This window comes from Panulirus ornatus, chromosome 61, assembly GCF_036320965.1.
Source record: "Panulirus ornatus isolate Po-2019 chromosome 61, ASM3632096v1, whole genome shotgun sequence".
In the NCBI taxonomy this organism is placed as follows: domain Eukaryota; kingdom Metazoa; phylum Arthropoda; class Malacostraca; order Decapoda; family Palinuridae; genus Panulirus; species Panulirus ornatus.
Genome location: NC_092284.1, coordinates 1,734,657 through 1,759,291, shown reverse-complemented (window position 1 = coordinate 1,759,291; position 24,635 = coordinate 1,734,657). Strand labels below are relative to the sequence as shown.

Here is a 24,635-nt window from a genome sequence, read left to right as displayed (position 1 = left end):
GATATATTCACAATCCACCTTTTATTTGAGCATGTAAATCAAGCAGAAGGGATTAAATTGTAAGAACATTTAAGTAGTTGTAGACGTGAAATGAGGCGAAATAATATATATATTTGTGTTAAGAGTTCGGGGTGAGGGTTGCCCACTTTCTAATCTGTCCACTTGACAGAGGTATATGGGAAGGAGGGGGGGGGGGGGGAGTTGCGTCCATTTGGCTGTACGGAACATAATTATGCGGGTCATATAATTGCCATCTTCTAACTTAATGAACTCCCAACCTTCCCCCACTTATCGCCCCAGACCTGTCTATATACACCCCCCCCCAACCCCATCACCCTCCCCTCCCCTTTTCTCTCCCCAAAAGATAAACCTTCCATTAACTTCTACAATCTGTCGACCATCTCTCTCTCTCTCTCTCTCTCTCTCTCTCTCTCTCTCTCTCTCCATCGCCAATTTTAGTTTTCGTGTGTGGGGGGAGGGGTGAAGATGGAGGGGGGGGAGGGGAGTGATGGTGAGGGGGAGAGGGAGTAAAGAGAATCGCTCCCCCCTTCCCTCCCTTTGTTTCTGATTGTAGTCAAATATCTTTATTCATGAAGGCAACCAACCCCCTCCCCCCCTCCTCAATTCCCCCCCCCCCCCCCCACGTCAAATAACAATACTGACAAGCTTTTAAAATCTGGGATCAGATGGAGGGGGGGGAGGTTGTGGGGATGTGTATGGCGTCAGATGGGCGTATATACTGGTACAGAGGTGGTGGGGGGGAAGGGGAGGGGGGGGGGGGGGGGTCACTCAAGTCTTAAGCATTCAACGACCGTAGATCACTTATCACTAAGGGCCAGAGTTGCCCTCTCTCCTCACACTTTAGATTTATCAGTTTTCCGCGTTTTTTTTTTTTTTTATTTTTTTTTGTGTCGTCTCTCTCTCTCTCTCTCCGTTTACACGTCTGTGATAAAATCAACCAATCACGTTCGAGCTTCATTCTGCGCCTGGTCCCCCCCCCCCTCCGGCCCCAGGCTCCGCCCACCTCACCCCTCCCGCCGTCGCTGATTGGCCGAGACGATACCCGGGAGGTTGGATGGCGGTGAAAAGTTTCCCAGAAAGATTCGTTCCCGTTTTCTCCGTTGCGTCTCTTAATGTATACACACACGTGTATATCCGTGTATGTATATGTATATAAATGTATGTGTGCCATATATACCTGTGTGTGTGTGTATCATTACATTTTCTTAATGGTCATTTAAACACGTCTCGTTTGACTTACGGCCAATTTGATTTGAAGTTAATTACAAAAAAATTATATATATATATATATATATATATATATATATATATATATATATATATATATATATATATATATATATATAAAAACGAGTTCCATTTTTTGATATAAAAACACCCCACAGTCTATCACATATACCACACTATATCAAATACCACCCGGTCTATCAAATGCCACACAGTCTATCAGAAATACCACCCAATCTATCAGAAATACCACCCAGTCTATCAAATGCCACACAGTCTATCACAAATACCACACAGTCTATCACAAATACCACACAGTCTATCACAAATACCACAGTCTATCACACACCACACAGTCTATCACAAATACCACCCAGTCTATTACAAATACCACACAGTCTATCACAAATACCACACAGTCTATCACAAATACCACCCAGTCTATTACAAATACCACACAGTCTATCACAAATACCACACAGTCTATCACAAATATCACACAGTCTATCACAAATACCACCCAGTCTATCACAAATACCACACAGTCTATCACAAATACCACACAGTCTATCACACATACCACACAGTCTATCACACATACCACACAGTCTATCACACATACCAGCCAGTCTATCACAAATACCTCACAGTCTATCACAAATACCACCCAGTCTATCACAAATACCACCCAGTCTATCACAAATACCACCCAGTCTATCACAAATACCTCACAGTCTATCACAAATACCTCAGTCTATCACAAATACCACCCAGTCTATCACAAATACCACCCAGTCTATCACAAATACCACCCAGTCTATCACAAATACCTCACAGTCTATCACAAATACCACACAGTCTATCACAAATACCACACAGTCTATTACAAATACCACACAGTCTATCACAAATACCACCCAGTCTATCACAAATACCACCCAGTCTATCACAAATACCACACAGTCTATCACAAATACCTCACAGTCTATCAGAATCACACACACACAAGGTGAACACTATCATGGGCCCCAGAGTGCGGGAGGCGGGTCACCCACAACCAACCAGAAGTGTTGCCACCACCACACCCAACTATATATATTACCCTACAACCATGACAACACTGGCCACCATTTACATTGATTTACACCCCCCCCCCCCACCCTACCCCACAGTGACCACCTTGTAAATGATCGCGTGTTTGTGGGTTCCTCACTTACCCAAGGAAAACAATCGATGAAAACGGAAGGTGGCGCGACCCCCGCCTGTGTGTGTGTGTGTGTGTGTGTGTGTGTGTGTGTGTGTGTGTGTGTGTGTTTAATAAACGCGAGAGAGAGAGAGAGAGAGAGAGAGAGAGAGAGAGAGAGAGAGAGAGAGAGAGAGAGAGAGAGACTGAAAAAAGCAACATAAAACAAGAGAAAACGGGGAACACAATATGAATTGTGATCTGGAAATGGGTGGAGTGGCCAAGGCGTCTGGACCTGACACGTAACTATTGCTGCCCAACCAATTAACTATTTCAGGAAAGGGATCAATTATGGTCGCCTCTCTCTCTCTCTCTCTCTCTCTCTCTCTCTCTCTCTCTCTCTCTCTCTCTCTCTCACATAACTATTGCTTGTGGTCATAATACAACAGCTGCTGCTGCTGTTTCTCGTGTTCAGTTTTGCTGAATTTTACAATTACCGAGTTAGTGCAATGGGAGGGTTGTTTGTTCAAGTGGTATTGTGTAATATATATATATATATATATATATATATATATATATATATATATATATATATATATATATATATATAATACCATTAGCCATTTCCCGCGTTAGCAAGGTAGCGTTAAGAACTAAGGTCTGGGCCTTTGAGGGAATATCCTCACCTGGCCCCCTTGTCTGTTCCTTCTTTTAGAAAAAAAAAGGGGGGAAAGTTAAGTTGCCAAGTGCACTTTCGTGTAATAATCACATCATGTATATCAACTCACTTATATTTCTCTCTTGTGTCTCCCCTGATGATGTGATTATGACACGAAAGTGGACTTGGCAACTTATCCTGTTTCATTTTCCCCCTAGTGGACTCATAGCAATATATATATATATATATGCCTGGCAGTAAACAGGTTATACCGTTAATGGTGCGAGCCGTGTTAAGGGCAAGTGACCTAAGGGTCTTATCATTATCTGATAATGGTCGTTGAGATTAATGTTATCAGCTCGGGTGATAAGCTGGGTACATGTGTACCGTAATGGTAGACTCTCGGGGCCACACATCTACACCGAACCTTATCATATACACACAGAGACACCGACAACACAGGAGGTGGGGGCTTCAGGCTCGTGTGGTGGTAATGTGGTAGTGTGGTGGTGGTAGCAGTGTGTGGTGGTGATGTGGTAGTGTGTGGTAATGTGGTGTGGTGGTGGTAGCAGTGTGTGGTAGTGTGTGGTAATGTGGTGTGGTGGTGGTAGCAGTGTGTGGTAATGTGGTGTGGTGGTGGTAGCAGTGTGTGGTAGTGTGTGGTAATGTGGTGTGGTGGTGGTAGCAGTGTGTGGTAATGTGGTGTGGTGGTGGTAGCAGTGTGTGGTAGTGTGTGGTAATGTGGTGTGGTGGTGGTAGCAGTGTGTGGTAATGTGGTGTGGTGGTGGTAGCAGTGTGTGGTAGTGTGTGGTAATGTGGTGTGGTGGTGGTAGCAGTGTGTGGTAGTGTGTGGTAGTGTGTGGTAATGTGGTGTGGTGGTGGTAGCAGTGTGTGGTAGTGTGTGGTAATGTGGTGTGGTGGTGGTAGCAGTGTGTGGTAATGTGGTGTGGTGGTGGGTAGCAGTGTGTGGTGGTGTGTGGTAATGTGGTGTGGTGGTGGTAGCAGTGTGTGGTAGTGTGTGGTAATGTGGTGTGGTGGTGGTAGCAGTGTGTGGTAGTGTGTGGTAATGTGGTGTGGTGGTGGTAGCAGTGTGTGGTAATGTGGTGTGGTGGTGGTAGCAGTGTGTGGTGGTGTGTGTGTGGTAATGTGTGGTGTGGTGGTGGTAGCAGTGTGTGGTAGTGTGTGGTAGTGTGTGGTGTGGTGGTGGTAGCAGTGTGTGGTAGGGTGTGTGGTAAGTGTGTGGTGTGTGGTGGTAGTGGTGGTGGTGGTAGCAGTGTGTGGTAGTGTGTGGTGTGTGTGGTGTGGTAGGTGTGTGGGTGTGTGTGGTAATGTGTGTGGTGGTGGAGCAGTGTGTGGTGTGTGTGGTAATGTGGTGTGGTGGTGGGAGCAGTGTGTGGTAGTGTGTGGATGTGTGTATGTGTGGTGTGGTGTGGTGGTGGTAGCAGTGTGTGGTAGTGTGTGGTAATGTGGTGTGGTGGTGGTAGCAGTGTGTGGTGGTGTGTGGTAGTGTGTGGTAATGTGGTGTGGTGGTGGTAGCAGTGTGTGGTAGTGTGTGGTAGGGTGTGGTGGTGGTGCATGTTGTGTGGTAATGTGGTGTGGTGGTGGTAGCAGTGTGTGGTAGTGTGTGGTAATGTGGTGTGGTGGTGGTAGCAGTGTGTGGTAATGTGGTGTGGTGGTGGTAGCAGTGTGTGGTAGTGTGGGTAATGTGGTGTGGTGGTGGTAGCAGTGTGTGGTAGTGTGTGGTAATGTGGTGTGGTGGTGGTAGCAGTGTGTGGTAGTGTGTGGGTAATGTGGTGTGGTGGTGGTAGCAGTGTGTGTGTGTAGTGGTGTGGTGGTTACAGTGTGGTAGTGTGGTGTGTGTGGTAGCAGTGTAGGGTAGTGTGGGGGTAATGTGGTGTGGTGGTGGTAGCAGTGTAGGGTAGTGTGGGGGTAATGTGGTGTGGTGGTGGTAGCAGTGTGTGGTAATGTGGTGTGGTGGTGGTAGCAGTGTGTGGTAGTGTGTGGTAATGTGGTGTGGTGGTGGTAGCAGTGTGTGGTATGTGTGGTGTGGTGGTGGTGTAGCAGTGTGTGGTAGTGTGGTGTGGTGGTGGTAGCAGTGTGGTGGTGTGTGGTAGTGTGGTGTGGTGGTGGTAGCAGTGTGTGAGTAGTGTGTGGTAGTGTGGTGTGGTAGGTGGTAGCAGTGTAGGGTAGTGTGGGGGTATAATGTGGTGTGGTGTGTGGAGCAGTGTGTGTAGTGTGTGGTAGTTGTGGTGTGTGGTGGGTAGCAGTGTGTGGTACTGTGGTGTGGTGGGTAGCAGTGTTGGTATGTGGTGTGGTGGTGGGAGCATGTTGGTAGTGTGGGTAATGTGGTGTGGTGTGTAGCAGAGTGTGTAGTGTGTGGTAATTGTGGGTTGGTGTAGCAGTGTGTTGGTAATGTGGTGTGGTGTGGTAGCAGTGTGTGGTAATTTGGTGTGGTGTGTTACATTGTGTGGTAGTGTGTGGTAATGTGGTGTGAGGGGTAGCATGTTGTGGTAGTGTTGGTGTGGTGTGGTAGCAGTGTCGGTAGTGGGGGTAATGTGGTGTGGTGGTGTAAAGCATGTGTGGTAGTGGGTGTAGTGTGTGGTGTGGTGGTGTAAGCAGTGTTGGTAATTGTGTGTGGTGTGATAGCAGTGGGATTAATGTGGTTGGGTGGTGGAGCAGTGTGTGGTAGTGTGTGGTAATGTGGTGTGGTGGTGGTAGCAGTGTGTGGTAATGGGTGTGGTGGTGGTAGCAGTGTGTGGTATGTGGTATGTGGTGGTTGGTGGTAGCAGTGTGGGTAGTGTGGGGTAATGTGGTGTGGTGGTGGTAGCAGTGTGTGGTATGTGGTGTGGTATGGTAGCAGTGTGGATGTGGTGTGGTGGTGTGCTGTGGTAGTGTGGGTAATGTGGTGTGGTGGTGGTAGCAGTGTGTGGTAGTGTGTGGTGTGGTGGTGGTAGCAGTGTAGGGTAGTGTGGGGGTAATGTGGTGTGGTGGTGGTAGCAGTGTGTGGTATGTGGTGTTGTGGTGGTGTGGTAGCAGTAGTGTGGGTAATGTGGTGTGGTGGTGGTGATGTGTGTGTGGTAATGTGGTGTGGTGGTGGTAGCAGTGTAGGGTAGTGTGGGGGTAATGTGGTGTGGTGGTGGTAGCAGTGTGTGGTAGTGTGTGGTGTGGTGGTGGTAGCAGTGTAGGGTAGTGTGGGGGTAATGTGGTGTGGTGGTGGTAGCAGTGTTAGGGTAGTGTGGGGGTAATGTGGTGTGGTGGTGGTAGCAGTGTGTGGTATTGTGGTGTGTGTGGTTGGTGAGTGTGTGGTAATGTGGTGTGGTTGGTGGTAGCAGTGTGGTAGTGTGGGTAATGTGGTGTGGTGGTGGTAGCAGTGTGTGGTAGTGTGTGGTGTGGTGGTGGTAGCAGTGTAGGGTAGTGTGGGGGTAATGTGGTGTGGTGGTGGTAGCAGTGTGTGGTAGTGTGGGTAATGTGGTGTGGTGGTGGTAGCAGTGTGGTGGTGGGGAATGTGGGTGGTGGTGGTGGTGGTAGTATTGTGTGGTGGTGATGTGTGGTAATGTGGTGTGGTGGTGGTAGCAGTGTGGGTAGTGTGTGGTGGTGGTAAGTGTGTGGTATTGGTGTGGGTGGTAAGTGGAGTGTGTGGTGGTAATGTGGTGGTGGTGGTTGGTGCGGTGTGTGTGGTATTTGTGGTGTGGTGGTGGTAGCAGTGTAGGGTAGTGTGGGGGTAATGTGGTGTGGTGGTGGTAGCAGTGTGTGGTAATGTGGTGTGGTGGTGGTAGCAGTGTAGGGTAGTGTGGGGGTAATGTGGTGTGGTGGTGGTAACAGTGTGTGGTAATGTGGTGTGGTGGTGGTAGCAGTGTGTGGTAATGTGGTGTGGTGGTGGTAGCAGTGTAGGGTAGTGTGGGGGTAATGTGGTGTGGTGGTGGTAGCAGTGTAGGGTAGTGTGGGGGTAATGTGGTGTGGTGGTGGTAACAGTGTGTGGTAATGTGGTGTTGGTGGTGATTTTAGGGTAGTGGTGTTGGTGATGTGTTACTGTGTAGTGGTTACATCATGTAAATCACTGATGTGTGTGTGTGTGTATACATACACATGTGTAAGCTTGAGTGCAGGTGTTATGTATGTATAGAGGCAGTACATATGTACTGGCCAGCGAGATAAGCTCCCAGGCTTGATGTAAGATAAGGGACGACGAGTGAGAGAGAGATATATAGGACTATAGGGAGAAATGTGTATATATAGGTCTATAGGGAGAAATGTGTATATATAGGACTATAGGGAGCAATGTGTATATAACAAAATCCCTCCATTGTTTCAGGCTCACACTGAGCCTCCCTCCCTTATATCTTCACTACACACAATTCCTCTCTCTCTCTCTCTCTCTCTCATACATACGTCTTTATGACTCACACACGATTGAAACCACCTCGGATAATATTGCTACCTTAAAATATAAACTCTTATTTCAATACAATTATTTAAGTTCAGGCCATGAAAGTATATATATATATATATATATATATATATATATATATATATATATATACACACGACCCTTAGGTATATGGTAATCTAATCCTAGGCCAGATCCTACGCTTTATTTAAACACTAAATCATTTTACAAAACCGTGTCCCATTTCCCTCAATAATTGCCAATGTATATATTTATTTTTGCCCCCTTCCCGTTTTCTAGGAGATGACGAATGGGACAGCGACACGGAAGCCAACGAGTTAATGACGTCACCCCACTCCGACCAATCCGCAGGCGGGGAAGGCGTGACGTCACCGACCTCGTCCAACCAATCGGAGAACGGCGAGGAGGCGGTTGGGAACGAGGGTGGAGCAGAGGCGCCATCTGGACCCGCTAGTCCCGTCACCAAGGAAGCGCTCGCCCCGCCAATCAGGAGTCTGTCAGACAGGTACGTGTGTACCACTGGACCGGTAGATGGGCACCACTGGACCGGTACATGGGCACCACTGGACCGGTACGTGTGTGTGCACCACTGGACCGGTACGTGTGTGTGTACCACTGGACCGGTACGTGTGTGTGCACCACTGGACCGGTACGTGTGTGTGCACCACTGGACCGGTACGTGTGTGTGCACCACTGGACCGGTACGTGTGTGTGTGCACCAACAAGGCGATATAAACAACCCCCCCCCCCATCATCCACGTCCGGGGCCTCGGGAGGGGATATATGATGATTACACGAAAGTGCACTTGGGAACTTACCGCGTTTCATTTCCCTCGTGATTATTATATATAAAATATATATATATATATATATATATATATATATATATATATATATATATATATATATATATATATATATATCCGCCACATGATTGGCCTTATTATGTAGGTAAATATAACAGCGATGATAAATATAATGCAAAACATGTGCATTTTGACCATGTATTCAGCAGGAGAGAAAACGGGACCCGTGGATTTATTTTAAGAGAAAACGCGATCCATGTTTATTATAAGGGAAAACGCGACCCTAGATTAAGAGAAAACGCGACCCTAAATTTATTATAAGAGAAAACGCGACCCTAGATTTATTATAGAAGAAAACGCAACTCGTTAATGGGATAGAAAACGCGACCGTAAATTTGAGACACCCATACACTAACTTGAATTAATTGTTCTTTGACGAAGCCAATGAAAAATGCGGGTTGAGGCATGTTATTAACGAAGCCATCAAATGTGCAGTATATATATATATATATATATATATATATATATATATATATATATATATATATATATATATATATATATATATATATATATTATTCTCTCTCTACCAGTACGACGGTGAGGGTAGTTGAAAACGAATAGGCAACACGACCTCTGTATATTGTGTGTGTGTGTGTGTGTGTGTGTGTGTGTGTGTGTAAATAAAGAAATGCAGGGGTGACCCCTGTAATGTACGAGTTACCCCTGTAATGTAGGGGTTACCCCTGTAATGTAGGAGTTACCCCTGTAATGTAGGGGTTACCCCTGTAATGTAGGGGTTACCCCTGTAATGTAGGGGTTACCCCTGTAATGTAGGAGTTACCCCTGTAATGTAGGGGTTACCCCTGTAATGTAGGGGTTACCCCTGTAATGTAGGGGTTACCTCTGTAATGTAGGAGTTACCCCTGTAATGTAGGGGTTACCCCTGTAATGTAGGGGTTACCCCTGTAATGTAGGGGTAACCCTCTGTAATGTAGGGGTAACCCTCTGTAATGTAGGGGTTACCTCTAATGTAGGAGTTACCCCTGTAATGTAGGAGTTACCCCTGTAATGTAGGAGTTACCCCTGTAATGTAGGAGTTACCCCTGTAATATAGGGGTTACCCCTGTAATGTAGGGGTAACCCTCTGTAATGTAGGGGTTACCTCTGTAATGTAGGAGTTACCCCTGTAATGGTTCCATAGCTCTCAACATCTTACCACATAAATAAAGTAACCTACATATAATAAACATGAAGATGAATTTATGAAATACATTGAAACATTTGCGTCCAACACAATTTACTTAATGTACCTTATACATAAAGGATAAATACATTTGTGTACTTACCCGTAAACACACACCTGGCCTATGTCAAAAATGGCACGCATAGAACACACACCTGACCTGTCATAAATGGCACCCGTAGAACACATACAGAAGAATCTTTACACACACACACACACACACCCCTACGATTGCAAAACTGTACTGATTATTACAGATTTCATTATGAACAGGATGCTTCTTTGTTAATCTATTTAGGGTTCGTAATACTAGGACTGTGACAGAGGATGTTAGATGGACTTATCACATTTCATTCTACGTGTCACCTCTCCCCAACTCGAAGTTTATGTCAAGTTTCTTGCTGTATTTGTACATACTGCAGACTAAATTTTGGTTATTTCATCGTATGTTCATGTTTTTTAGGCTGTGTGTGTCTGGTGGAGAGAACGACGAAGGGCGCATCTCTCCGGTTGTTGGTGGTGCCCCCCACAGCAGGTCCACACCCTCATCGCCTACACACCTCACTCAAGCCACCACCCTCAACACCCACGCCCGCTACGCCAAACCTAGACCGGTAATTATCTAATTTGATATGGTAATGAGGTAAGCACTGATGATGCTGGGCATCACCATGTTTTAATAGTGGAGACGACACCTGATGTTGCTATGCTTAAGGTCATGTCCATATCTCCTCAAGCACAATGGTATAACCCTTGAACACGATAATACCCTAGAGCACAATGTGAAGACCCTTTAGCATAAAAGCATGGCCTTTGAGTAAAACAGCCTCACCTCTGACATGGCCTTGTAGGATTAGGTCAAAGGTCAAAGTGTCATACCACCATGATTAAAGGTTATGCTGCCTTGCTCAGGGATTTAAACTAGACACTTTGTGGTCAATATTTTTCATTGTTTAAGGATCTGTAAATATATTTTTTTTGTTAGATTTCACAAGTTAGTTATGGTAGACTAGACGTAGAGACTACGGACTTAAGTCTCATAACATGACAGTGACGTATGATGGAGTTAACACAGTTTATAGGGTCTTCCTCGACTCCTCCTGCAGGAGGTAACACTGCAAAGGAGAGGTCATCCTCTGTAAGGCTGCATGGTAACCAATAAACAGAAAGGTGTCCAGAGGACCATTTCACCCCAAAGGAGCCCACTTGCTGAAGGAGCCCCCATTAAAAGGGTCTTGGGTTTCATAGCCAACAAACACTCTCTGGATGTACGAGTACTGTTCTCTGCTGGTACAAATTTATGTCCGATAGTATGGTTCTGACCTTTGACGTCGTCCTCAGGTAAAGTGTGAGCGTGGATCATCATCACCCAGCCCATCTCAGCCCAGTGTAGGTGATACAGTCATGAAGGAAGAGGCCAGTACACCATCTCCACCAACCCATGCCCCAACCACACCCAGGGGTCATGCCTCTCCGACCCTTACCCCAGAGATGGAGGTGGCCAGGCAACAGCTGTCGATGATCCAGGGCATTCAGGGACTACCGTTGCTTTCCATGCTTCACCGTCTTGCTCCTGGTGAGTATTTTTTTTCTTGTTAGATTCACCAGTTCATGGCCTAACATGGGCTCTCATCTTACAACAGTTTGTACTCAGTTCAATCATTCCTGTCAAATGCTTCAGTGTTCGTCTCGATCAGCAGCTTTTCTTACATCCTCATCCCTTGTGTTGACTCCCTTATCTGTCTCTTCACCTTTAATCTCCCCCTTTTTTTTTCTTTGCATGGTTGGGTTCTCTTCCCACTTCCATCTCACTTCCCCCTTTCCCTCCCAGCCAACTTTCCTCCCATGTTCTTTATCCCCCATTCTAATCTATTTCATCTGCTCTCATCTCCCCTCTGCTTGAAAGTCTTATTTTCACTTTCATATTTTCATTTCTTCCTGTCAATTTTCAGCTCAGTAGCCTGCCTTGACCATTTTCTGCCTCCTCTTCAATCCTTCTCCAACCTCAAAGCATTAGGGTATGTTGTATTAACCTACACTATGCTTTGAATTGAGAGTTTTTCCTTTTGTCCACTTCTTCCTCCTGTATCTTCCCATTTATGCCTTTCCCTTCCCTTCGTCCCATCTTCCTCAGTTTTCCTCCTTTACCCTCTTTCTGCTCATTCTCCTTTCTTAGGACAAAAAAGTACCATTTGTTGCACTATATTTAGATTTCCAAAAGGCTTTAGATTAACTCAAAGCAAACATAATCAGTGAAGAACTCTGTACACAGATTAGAGACTGGCTTATCGGAAGAAAGCAGCGTGTAGTATTAAACGGCAAAGCCTTAGGTTGGCTAATCGTAACGAGTGGTATGCCACAGGGGTTTCCAAATCTGCTGATACTAAATTAGGTGGGACTGTGAAATGATTTAAAGAGATCTTAACTTACTAGCTGAGTGGTCAGACAATTAAGTTTAATGTAGACGAGTAAAGATATGCACTTTGGAGATAAGAATATATGTTACAACTACAAACTATTCAGAAACTAACTGAAGTAGATGAAGAAAGGGACCTTGGAGTTGTCATTAGCAAAGCATTACTCTAAACAGTGGCAAGCAGCAGGTAAAAATGGAAACCAAATGTCAGGAACATAGATTACAAGACACCTGAAACAATTCTCTCACTTTATAATTCTCTGGTTAAGACCACACCTTGAATATGCAGTCCAGTTTTGGTCCCCAAACTATAAAAAAGATGAGGAAAAATTAGAGCTAATACAAAGATGCAGAAGAGGGTGTATTAAAATGGTTTGGTCACATGGAGAGAATGAGTAAGGAAAGATTGACAAAGAGGATGTGTGTCAGAGGTGGAGGGAACGAGGAGAAGTGGGAGACCAAATTGGAGGTGGAAGGATGGAGTGAAAAAGATTTTGAGTGATTGGGGCCTGAACATGCAGGAGGGTGAAAGGCGTGGAAGGAATAGAGTGAATTGGAACGATGTGGTATACCGAGTCAACGTGCTGTCAATGGATTGAACCAGGGCATATAAAGCATCTGGGGTAAACCATGGAAAGTTGTGTGGGGCCTGGATGTGGAAAGAGCTGTGGTATCGGTGCATTATTACATGACAGCTAGAGACTGAGTGTGAACAAATGTGGCCTTTATTGTCTTTTCCTAGTGCTACCTCATGCGTGCAGGGGGTTGTCATTTCATGTGTGGCAGGGTGGCGACGTGAACGAATGTGTATGTGGTGGGTAGGGCCATTTTTTTCTTCTGTTTCCTTGCGCTACCTCACTAACACAGGAGACCGACAAAATATAATAAATATAAAGATGCACAACTAAATTAATCCCATCCTTTAAAAATCTGCCACATGAAGAGAGGCTAAAATTAGATATCTTCTCCCTTAAAAAATGTAAACTTAGCACAGACTTAATACAAGTGTTCAGAATTCTGAACAAATGTTCAATAATGTAAATCACAAACATTCTCGAAAATACCCTCAAAAGTTTTGACAAAGTTATAGATTCAGGTATACTGAGAAAAGCACCAAAAATAAACAAACAACAGCAGTAACAGGGACAGTAGAAAGCTAATGTGCAACTGCAAGGAGTTGGTAATACCTTAAAAAACAGAACTACATTTTCTTGTCAAGTTAAGCTCATCTTTTTTCCAGACAACCCAGTCATGGGCCAATACTAGTAGGGAGGTAGGTATTCAACTTATACTCCTAAACTTTCTCATTTCTTTCAGATTTCATTTTCCTTACTCATATTTATCTTCCTCTCATCTTCCTTTTCTATCGCTTGGAATCCCATCTTGTTTTCCTTGTTTCTTCAGCCTTCTGACACATATATCCCTCCCAAGTGAAAAATATTGTAATTGGAAGCATTTTAATGCAACTTAAATTTAACTTATTCCAAATATACATCTCATTTGATCTTATAAATTTTGCCATCATAATTGTGTCTTAGAAAAGGCAGAAAATGAATTTCATGGAATTTCTGGTGCTTTTTATGTTTTCTAAATGTATTTGATAATCACATTCAGTTATTACTGAAATACGTTGTGAAGTCATCACTATTTACTTTTATTTTCATGAAATCTATATATCCTCTTTTCTTGATTAAAAATTTTTCTAGTTAAAAGTGGTAATATAAAGATTCACTTTACCTTCTTTATTACTTTAGTTCTGTATTATACATTATTTAGTTTAGTACAAAACGTGTACTGTGCTTTCATGTTGAAATTGCCGTGTTACATTATTTCACTGAAATCTCCAAAAAGTTCAAAGTTATGATACAGTTCAGTGAAATCTGCTAATCTGTGGGATGGTTTATCCTTTCAAAGTACAGAAGTGACAGTTTTACCGCAATATTTCAGCAGTTGTGAGTCTAGCATCAGGGCTCAGTAGCATCAGCACAAGCACCACAAACAGCAGTGGCCTTAGTGAAAGCAGCAGCACCAGCAGTGGAGTTGGCACAACTTGTGTGTGCGGAATCAGGTTCAGTAGTGCAAGCAACCTCGAGGCACATCGAATGTTTTACTGTACACACCGACCAAACCAAGCTGGTATGATACTTTACCAAAGGGTAATTTACAGTATTATTAAGGCCTTTATTTCCATTATAAAGGCAGAAACTCACACTGCGGTAGAAGAATAGTGGTTATTACTTAGACTTTGGTAGGCTGGGGACTGGTGGGTGGCCTTAATCATAGAAATGCAGATATAGAGTTCAGTCGATTCTCAAACCATAAGGATCATGGAGCCAGAGGAGGGGTACGAGGGTACACCCTGTCATTCCTAGTCAGTAGTACAAGAATGGGATTGCTTTATATGGGGCAGAGCCCCAGATATTATATCTATGCATCTATCTCTGATGTCCATTCCCTCCAGGAACCTCAAGAGGGTGACAAAAAAAAAAAAAAAAAAAAAAAAAAAAAAAAAAAAGTTTCCATAACCAGTGAACTCCAGTGCCACTTCTTAGCCTTTAGTGCCTTACCCTTTACAGAACACTGGCAAGGGGAAACTCTAGCACATACTATATTCCAAAAGTATTTTGTTTTGATCAAGTCATTTCACTCATGGAAGCTGACAAAGTGGCATCATATGAACATACTAGTATAAATATATCTACATACATCAGAATCCATATGAACATACTAGTATAAATATATATATATACATCAGAATCTTTACTATGTATTATGGCCTTGTCTCTTTTGATTAGGGTATGTTGTATTGACGTATGCTACTATGCTTTAAATTGTGAAAATTTGAATAAAATATTTTTTTTACTATATTTTTAATAGCCAACATCTGACACCTATCCTTCCTTACTCACTCTCTCAATATGTTCAAACCATTTCAATACACCCTCTTCAGCCCACAAACACACCATCAATTATCAATAAATTTCATTAATTTAGGTAGTGAAAGCTCGTGCATTTAAAGTGCATGTAACATTAGTACAGTCATGACTAGAGAATTGAGAAAACTAAGCTTAAAATCACTGGTGAACTCACTTGATCCATTAGAGCAGTGCCAATAGTCATCAGCTGTAATGTCTTTACAAGCAAGGCTCCTGTATCTTGCTGTAGCCGAGAGGGGACAGCAAGCAGTGGATACATCCCATCGTTTCTAGGAAGACTTGCATGTGCTTCTCAAACCCTCAGCCTGGAAAAAATTCAGCACATTTACCCTCAGTTTTTACAAGACACAATAACGTGAAATATACATCATAAATTTATCAATGTCAGAATAATTCATCCAATCTCTCCTTTCAAGTCTCAAAAATGCATAATGCAATCCAACAAGCTTTTGCACAACTCTATAGTTCCTTAGAATCCAGCCTGAAAACTGCTAATTTTAAAGTGCTGACTGGTGGTTAGTAGTTTTGTAAACAGCTTTGAAGTTATTTTGACATGACTGGGATTAGTGTATACAATTGTTACATCATGACTTCAATCAAGGTTTCCAATTTTGTACATAAACATGCAAACAATCAGGTTAATAATGTGTGTACATTATATGTTTTGTGTACATTAACAGATTTGTTGATTTCAGAGCAAATACAAATGCAATGAAAACCCGAACTTTAATTTTTTGTGTATTTTGCACTATTTTTCCTCTTAACAGAATATTTCTGATGAAATTCTGTCATTTCAGAAAATGATGGTGTTAATAAGGATCTAAGAACTTCTCCCTCTTCTGCAAGTCCTCGTGGTGAAGGTGGAGGTGCAGCAGTGGAGGAGGAAGATGGGAATCGCATACTGAGGTGTCCACATTGCCCATACACCACTACGCACAAACTGAGCCTCAACGGTCATATGAACATTCACACAAACCCTGAAGACCTTGTAAAGGCCAGCACCAATCCACAGGCAGCAGCATCTACTACTCAGGTTGCTCTAGGAGAGACTCGAGCCACTGATAGATACTGCTCTGATTGTGACATCCAGTTTTCATCTGTCAAGACATTCCGTGTTCACAAGGCACATTACTGCCAGACTCGACATGTTCTCAAAGCTGGGAACAAGAGCCCTGCGTGTGAAGAGCCAGGAACAGGCAATGCTGCATCAACTTTAGCTGGAATGGTCAGTGCTGCAGTTGGTAGTGGTCAGCCAATTTTGGCTCTACCGACCAATCCTATTTTATTAGTGCCATACTCACTTGTTGCAGGAGCACAGTTACTGCCCCCTCATGTACTGCCTCAGGCTGGAGCTGCTGTTGTTCTTCCTAATGGTCAGGTGCAACCTTTATCTCCAGGGCCCTTGCCAGGTCCAGCACCACCCCCATTACTATCACCTTCAGCTGCCGCTACCCGGGGTACATCTCCAGCTGCTCATAACCTTCCACCCCAAACATCCCCACAGTCAAATCCAATCTCGCCTCCAAAGCACTCACCCAAGGATGAATCCAGATTGAAATCCAGCACTGGAGAGATGTCAGGGAAGAGACGTGGTGAAGGCGAGTGTCCTCTGGACCTGACCACTAAAAGGCCAAAACTAACTGTTAAGACAGATCTTCTCAGTGATGAAGAGAAAGAAAATCGGGAAATCAACACTCCAACTCCAGTCAGGTCACCAGTTCCCAAGTCACGTCCTGGATCTTCTCATGGAACTGGAGAGTTTGAAGGAAAGTTACTGTCATCACCTCCTCGACCATCACCTTCTAGTGAAGCAGAGGGTCACTCCACTCCTCGATCTCCACGCCCAGCATCTGCTGCCCCTACTCTTGGTTCTCCACGAGGTCTGGCTGATTCTCCGAGACCCTCCACCTCTGCCCGTTCCCCAGGGCAACAGACTCAGGTTCCACCTGGCCTTCCCCAGTTACCCCCAGGTTTCCCAAACCTTTTAGCAAGTTTAGAGAGTTTAGGTGGTCTTTCTCTAGCGAGTCTTCAAGGTTTACAGGGTGTTCCTCCAGAGTTAGCACTGAAACTACTCAATTCTGATTTGCTCATCAATGGTTTGGCACCCATTCCAAATCCCCCAGTAATTGTTAAACAGGGTGAAGCTAAGTGCAATGAGTGTAATATTGTGTTTTACAAAGAAGAAAACTTACAAGTGCACAAGAAGCATTACTGTGCAGCACGTACGGTAACCAGAGGTGAAGATGATCGTCGTTCTAGTGGCAGTAAAAGTCCAGCAGCGGCTGCAGCTGTAGGTGAAAGTGGGGCTGGTCCCTCAAGGCGGTCCCCCACAACTCTCCCAGAAGTTGCTGCGACACCAGCTGCCAAGAGCTCTGTTCCAGTTTCAAAAGATGTGGCAAAACCAAATAAACCCCTTTTACAATTCATATGCACAGCTTGTGGCATTAAGTTCACATCACCTGATAACTTAAAAGCACATCAGACATATTATTGTCCAAAGCGTGAGGGTGCATCAGGAGATGAAGGTATGACTAAAGGGTTATGGCGATGTCCCCGGTGCCGTTGTGCCATGCCTGAGACCTTACAGGCAGCTCATCAGTGTGTAACACCTTCTCCGGCTCCTTCACATGGCTGGAAGTGCCCTTGCTGTCCTGTTATATCCCCCACAGCAGCAGCTGCTCAGAAGCATCTTGAAACTCATGCTGGAATTAAAGGATTCCGCTGTACAATTTGTGGTTACCGAGGTAATACACTTAGGGGCATGCGAACACATATCAGAATGCACTTTGAGAAAAGGACCAATGATCTTCAAGAAGAAAACTTCATATCTTGTATTCTCGATGAGGATGATGGAAGCCGCAGGGCTGCAGAGGCTCGAGGTGTAGCTGACCTGCCTCGAGTTATCTTGGAAAACCCTACGCTCTCTGCCCTCTTAGCTGAGGGGGCTGCAGACTGCTCTGACCAGCCCCTTTCATGTCATTTTTGTCCCTTTGTGACGACTTTCAGAAATAATCTAGCAAGACATTTGGCGGTGGTACATAAGGTGGGGTTTGATGCCAAGCTCACACAAGATTTGCAAGCTTTGCTCGAGGGCCATGTTATGAACTCTTCAGATACTCCAGCCTCTGGAGAATCAGAGAGGCAAGACCCTGTGGAGAATGGTAACCCAGTCAGTTCACCCCCATTACCAGCTGTCAAATTGGAGCCAGAGGTCAAACTTGAAGTGGAAGAGGGTGATGATAAAGGACGTACCGCCCAAACCACACCTCACTCACCGGTGGGCGATGACACTGCTCCTGAAGTCCCAAGCAGTGGGTCATCCAGTAACAGTAGTGCTGATGTTCCACGCTACTGCAAGGCATGTAATATTACGTTCTCATACATGGAGTCTTTCTTGGCGCACAAAAGATTCTACTGCTCTAAACCCGAGTCTAGCACCCCACCAGAGACAGCGGTACAGTGACCCATGAGATATAATGTATTGAGAAGTGTGTGGTGCTCACCATACACGGTGGATGCATCATATTGCTTCCTAATGCATTAACTTATTTGAGAGAGGCCAAGCTTTAGATGTACATAGTGTTGGGTCAGGCGGTGACTTACTACCATATCACATGTACATATTGACATTCGCCTGACTTCAGCATCCTACTAACCTGTGCTAACTGGTAGTACTCAGATGTGAAATATACCACAGTTATAGAGATTTTGAATAACTATTTATATATATGTTTTATATAGTCAATGGCTGTTTACTGAGCAACTAGACTCAATATTTTCTTCTTCTTGCATGAACAAGTCTAGAGAAAGACTTTTTATGCAGTAAAATATTTTTGCCTGTCCAATGACGGTCTCAAGCTGTTTCTTAGCTGCAAGTGTTGAATGTTTTGAAATTTACAAATACGATACTGACTACAATGAAAATTGTGATGGCAATTGAAGATGGCAGGGTGGATCGAGTGCTTAAAGTGAAATGTGAATAGTATTCGAGAGAAAACACATTAGAGTGTGTGGTAAACTATGACTTCTCTCTCATACAGTATAAGAAACCTGTGAGTAACTGATGGTAAGAATAATGGTGAAAATGATGTCTAGTCGTGTTCTTAATGCCATCAATGGGGTATTCAGCCCATGTTCTTTCAAGCAACCATTAGATATGAAACTCAAGCTAATGGATAAAAGTGGATGTACTTATAAACTAACCTTGAAATTTTGCATTTACATCAGTACTCTGAGATCAGTGAGCATGAAAAACCCGATTCATTTATTGGGTTCTTTCATATATGCCCACTTTCCTACATGTTAATGCTACTGCTAACTGTGTTACTCTACTTCTTTAATTCCCATTCTTGCTTAGTTGTGTACCATGTTGACTTAATGTCTTTCCAAGTCAGACTTCGGGAAGAATTACCATTGCGCTGGACCAAACCATACGAGTCAGTGTATTACTCATGTCAACGTGTGATAGTTCCATGTGGCATGTATAAAATACCCCATTGTCTTGTGAATGTTTCATGTATGTGTGTGTGTGTATGTATGTGTGTTTACTCATTGGATTTTGTTCCATGTTAGACTAATCTAATGGCAGGGAAACTAAGAAGGAAGAGCTAATTTTATTTGAAATGTGATTTAAACACCGAAGAGATTCTTTTATAACGTGCCCAATACTCCGCTCCTTTGCGCAACTCAAAGACAGTTTAGAACACTAAACTCTGTGAATTTGGTGTTCAGCCTATAGTATTATTTATTGTTTCTATGCACAATAGCCATTGCCCAGATGTTTTCTACATTAAGAATTTCTCATGTGCCAAAATCAGTTTTCCTTGCCATCAGTCAAAGAATCTGTACTGGTACTTCCATCCCAGACCTACCCACATCTTTGTCCCAGAACCACCTCATACTAGCTCGTGTATACTCCCTCTACATATGTTCACTATGGGTATGATATGCATGAATGTCACCCATCTAGTTAACTTCTTTGTAAAATATTAAACCGATAGAACATTTTTTGAGTACGCTGTTCTCTCTGCTGAGCAGATAACAGTAACGCATGTGTTCAGACAAGCTCAACTTGTGTCAAATGCAACTACACATATATTTACTATTGCCTGTATTATGGTTGTATGGTAGGTCTGCTGTATGGAAATTTGCCTGTCCTCTGTTTACCAGGTCCCTTCCCCTATGTACCATATCATTCATTCATGTACCAAATCCTGATCCATATACCACATCTTACCCCCCCTTTCTGTGTACCACAGTCCTCTGGAGTAAAACTGATGTCCATTACATGGTATTTTCTTGTCTAACTTCACCGCAGTGTATTCTGTTCAGCTAATAAAATAACTGGAGGTCAAAGACAAGAGAATTTTAGAGGAACAAATATAGACTGCAGCCATACATATTTAAAAATGTTCATGAAATATGAAAGGAATGGCATCTGTAAATGATGATTTGTGTGGGGCATCTAAGTGATGGACTACATGCATCATAACCGGGAATACACGGCTGACAACTGTTTGTTTGAATAGTTTAGTGAAATTAGTTGTGTGTTCCTGGAGGCTGCCAAACAATAAGGAAACAATTTAACAAAAACATTATTAATCTACCATTCACAATTTCAAATATTCATGTAGTGGATCATGAACCTACATCCTCTTAAATAATGACAACCTCAACCCAATGTGGTTAGAGTAAAACAAACTTTCATGCTAACGTAAGTGCTAGTTATTCTTCCACTCTGCAAGCTAAGTTCATATGTCAAGCGAGACCAACACTGCAATGCACGTGAACCCTTTGCACAAAATGTTTCTACTGCACCCAATCCCCAAGATCATTTCCCATATCTGGCATACCATTATATCTCAATTTTCTTACTGCAACAATCCATTCCTTCTATGGTCCATCTCTCCTCCATGTACCTCTTGCTTTCCTAATGTTAATCTTTCTGACCTACCCATAATCTACTATGTGGTACTTGACCAAACCATCGTACAAGACTCATTCACGCAACTTTTTAGTGATTACACCATTTATCATCACACTGACTGTCCTAATTCCAACTATACTATACAAGTAACCCATATTTACTTTTTTTTCCTATTGTGATCAACATAAACTTGGGTATCACTACACATGTTACTATCTAAGCCATATTTCTAGTGCCCATGCCATCTGGGACCTCCATATAGGGGTGGCCACGGCAAAATGTCTTGACATATCCCTGTCCTTACACAACTACCTTGCATGCACCTTCCATGCATTCTTTCATTTTCAGTGTTGTAAAATCTCCATTCCACTGTGTAGTCCCTCTTTCCATGACCACTTCATGCAGTACCACAGCTAAGTATGACTGCAGTCAAAATTTAGGATTGCACCAACTTCCAAAGGAATCTATATATACCACAAAGCTTGTCTGATACTTGGTTGATATTCAACCAAAGTAAATCAATAAAAATAAGTTGCAGGAATTTTTATGTAAGAGGGGCTTAGACCTTATAGTCACCATAGCCCTACCTTAAGAGAACCCACCAGGGCCACTAAAACCCATATAATAAGTAACCTTCCTGACCAAAATCTGACCCTCTTGAAAATCTAAACGATAATGTTCCGGCCATGATGATCTGGGAAAATGTGGGGTAATGTAACAGTAAGAAAAGTCCTTTAAAAAATCAACAAACTATGAAAACTTGAACTAAAGTGATAGTGGGGAGGGCTATGCTGATCCAGAAAAATGCGAGGAACTTTTGGTGTAAAAGTAAGGATAACTTAAAAATCACAAACATTGTCACCTCCAGCCCCTTACAATTACAAATAATGTATACTTAATGCTGTAATCAAACTAACATTCTTGGTAATTTTTTTGATATGTAATATTGAGAACTTAAATGCAGTTTTTCAATGTTAAAAGTGCATATTCTTTGATTTCCACATTTTACAATTTTATAGTATTTCATCCAGCATTTTTCCCTATCCCTCATGACCCTATCCTTATAGAGAAGTGACAAGAACAATTAGCAGAGAAAAGTCACGAAAAGATATACAAAAATAACCCATAAGAAGCAATAAACGAAGAAGTGAGAAAACAGTAGATAGCAAGGAACATAATGCAAAAGTAATAACCTGATACATAAAGATGTGAATGATATCAATTCATCAATATTAATCAGTGATCATTGAATAAAAAGAAGACAAGCAACAAAACGGTTAATCACTTTGATGAAAATACCATCACAGATAACGAGTTATCAAAAGTTCACAGATTTAAAGCAGGACAGTAAAGAAAGAATAGAGAGATCTTCAGTTATAACATCTTTTGATATTAACTGTTAGGGTTACGAGACAAATACTGAATAAAAATGTACAATAAGAATAAAACATGAAAACCTACATCCTTTCATGTTAAAGATGCCTTGTGGGTTCTATTATTGGTAAAATTCCATTGCTATCCAAACATGAACTCAATTGCGCTATGGATGATATGGTTGCGAGGGTAAGGAGAGTTAGGATGTCTGTAAAGATACAGGAATCTGATCCTGTGTGGGTCAAGCCTCAAACACTAACTCAATTCCTATGTCTCTACAGATGCTGGAACTCCACCAACAACTGTTTTTAAAACCCAGATTAAGTCAGACTGAAATGTTAAAATGCATGGCATTGTAACATTTCAATTGCAACATTGTATTATTGTAACATTATTATCATTTCGTTACTGATGCACTGTGCAATGCATCAGTAATAAATTATAGATTTTTAATCGCTACAGGAAAGTTTTGTATTACAGCTTTATTTGGTTTATACGTAGACTTACAAACCCAATAAAGCTCGTCATAAAATCAATTACCAGGTGAACGAGGTCAGCCATCCAGAGAACAGTCTGGTCTAATGTTCTCGTACAATGTACGAGAACATCAGAAGAAATTGGTTTATTATGTTTGTGTTGTACTTTATGGACTTTTGTAGAATGCTGTACCAGTACAACCTATTCTGTACCCACAACTGCTGATAAAGGCTGCTTTTACCCTATGATTTCCCTCTACTTCGCAGCCCAGCCCACTTTACGAGAACTTTGAATTATTAAATCAATGTACCCAAAAATCCCACCTCTTGTGTGGATTTGAGAGAAAATCAAGTTATACCACTTCCGTTAATATAAGCTTCTGTCTGATAATAAATTATAATAAATGAAGATAAATCTTGACTAGAGGGGGAGGGGGGTTGGGGGGTCAAGGAGCTGCTGTTAATTTTGTACAAGTGTATTACATATATTGAGACTTGGTATGTTTTATTTTAATATTAGACAAATTATATACTTTTTATAAGTGTCATGCGTAATGACACGGTCTACTTAACACTACGGAACACATTTTATAAGTAAATGACCACTTACAGCCGACCACTGGGCCACACTGTAGACATCACCTGTCCGTGTGTCTCCCGTAGATCATCAGGCAATTAACTACTGGTGTTAATGGCATCAAATGGCTTAATGGAGGACGTCTGGCCATTTACGTTAACGACCTTAGCCATACTTACCCTCCATACTTGATTACGTCCATAACAACGGCCCATCTGGCCTACTTATACTTACACTTTACACCGGCCTTCCACCGTCACGATATCACCAAGTCTTACTTAGAAACTTTACCAAATTAGGACAAATTATATCAAAAGTTGTGCAAATTACAACCACGTTGAAGGGGGGCATCAGCCCGGCTCCTGAACCACCCCTCCATTAATTACCCAATACATAATATACTCCAGATTTATCTACCAAGATCTACACATTAATGATTATTCTTTAACCAAATCGTCGAAATTCATTTTAATAAACGACATTAGCGAAGCTTACCAGCGACATCGACGTGCGGTGGCCTCGGGGTCAGGTGGCGGTCTGACGGGTGACGTGACGACCCTCACCGGCAGACCCCGACGTCCGTGCCAGACGAACGATCAACTCCTCTGTAAATGTGAACTTTAAGTGAACTTAACAGATATTAAGAAGAAAGATATCCAGCAGATAATTATATTATTGATCTAAGCTTTTTTTTTAAATAGGGAAATCATTAAGGTAACGTAATTAAACGAGACACTTGGTATTAATTGATGATACGATGTTTTTCCGGCGAGACGCTGCCAGAGAGCGAGCGGGAAACAGGGTATTGGAATATGGTGGAAGACGTTTAATTGACTATTAAAATAACAGATTTAATGACAAGGAAGAGCGTTTTAACATGAAAGATCAGTAGGGAGATATATTATGAAAGAGTGTATTAAAGAAAGATAGATTAATTAAAGAGGTGAGAGAGTATTACAGACTTTATTCGAAAAGATGATAATGACCAGTTTCATGTTGGCGCAATTATGACAAACACAACAGAATCTATAACTATCAACATTACGATTAATAATTTATCACATCTAATGAACTAACTAATTGGGATCAAACCATCTGACAGGTACAGAACCAACCCACACCAGACAATATACACACAACACGACTGTTCTCAAAGGCTTAACTACCCAACAAGGGCAATCAAACTACTCCGTCCAGCCAATCAGGGAGCCACACCGCCCATCCTCGAGGATAGATGGCAAATAGATAATAGACAAATGAACATTCTAGATAGACTTCATTACTCCCTCAATAGCCATAATAATATGCTTAAACGCTCTATAATTCCCCACATTAACAACTGTAATATAGAAAACAAATATTAATAATTAACAAACGTCAA

General features: G+C 42.6%; 2 protein-coding genes across 11 annotated transcripts in view; one reads left to right on the top strand and one right to left on the bottom strand.

Annotated features, from left to right (window-relative positions):
• The window catches only part of ush (Zinc finger protein ush), a 330,832-nt gene extending 310,645 nt beyond the window's left edge, over positions 1–20,187 (top strand). For 5 of the 7 annotated variants that reach the window (XM_071696852.1, XM_071696848.1, XM_071696851.1 and 2 more), the window contains 5 exons: positions 7,777–8,002; positions 10,013–10,163; positions 10,891–11,125; positions 13,913–14,101; positions 15,699–20,187. In XM_071696852.1, coding sequence (XP_071552953.1) covers positions 7,818–8,002; positions 10,013–10,163; positions 10,891–11,125; positions 13,913–14,101; positions 15,699–18,364 — 3,426 coding nt within the window. In that variant the 5' untranslated portion in view covers positions 7,777–7,817 and the 3' untranslated portion in view covers positions 18,365–20,187. The remainder of the gene's footprint in view (positions 1–7,776; positions 8,003–10,012; positions 10,164–10,890; positions 11,126–13,912; positions 14,102–15,698) is intronic. The other 2 variants (XM_071696849.1, XM_071696847.1) reach the window with 1 other exon arrangement.
• The window catches only part of LOC139767456 (uncharacterized), a 163,527-nt gene extending 139,665 nt beyond the window's left edge, over positions 1–23,862 (bottom strand). For all 4 annotated transcript variants that reach the window (XM_071696858.1, XM_071696854.1, XM_071696857.1 and 1 more), the window contains exons 1-2: positions 23,750–23,862; positions 15,056–15,206 (exon numbers count right to left, since the gene is read on the bottom strand). In XM_071696858.1, coding sequence (XP_071552959.1) covers positions 15,056–15,160 — 105 coding nt within the window. In that variant the 5' untranslated portion in view covers positions 15,161–15,206; positions 23,750–23,862. The remainder of the gene's footprint in view (positions 1–15,055; positions 15,207–23,749) is intronic.
• Between the last annotated feature and the right edge of the window lie 773 nt (positions 23,863–24,635).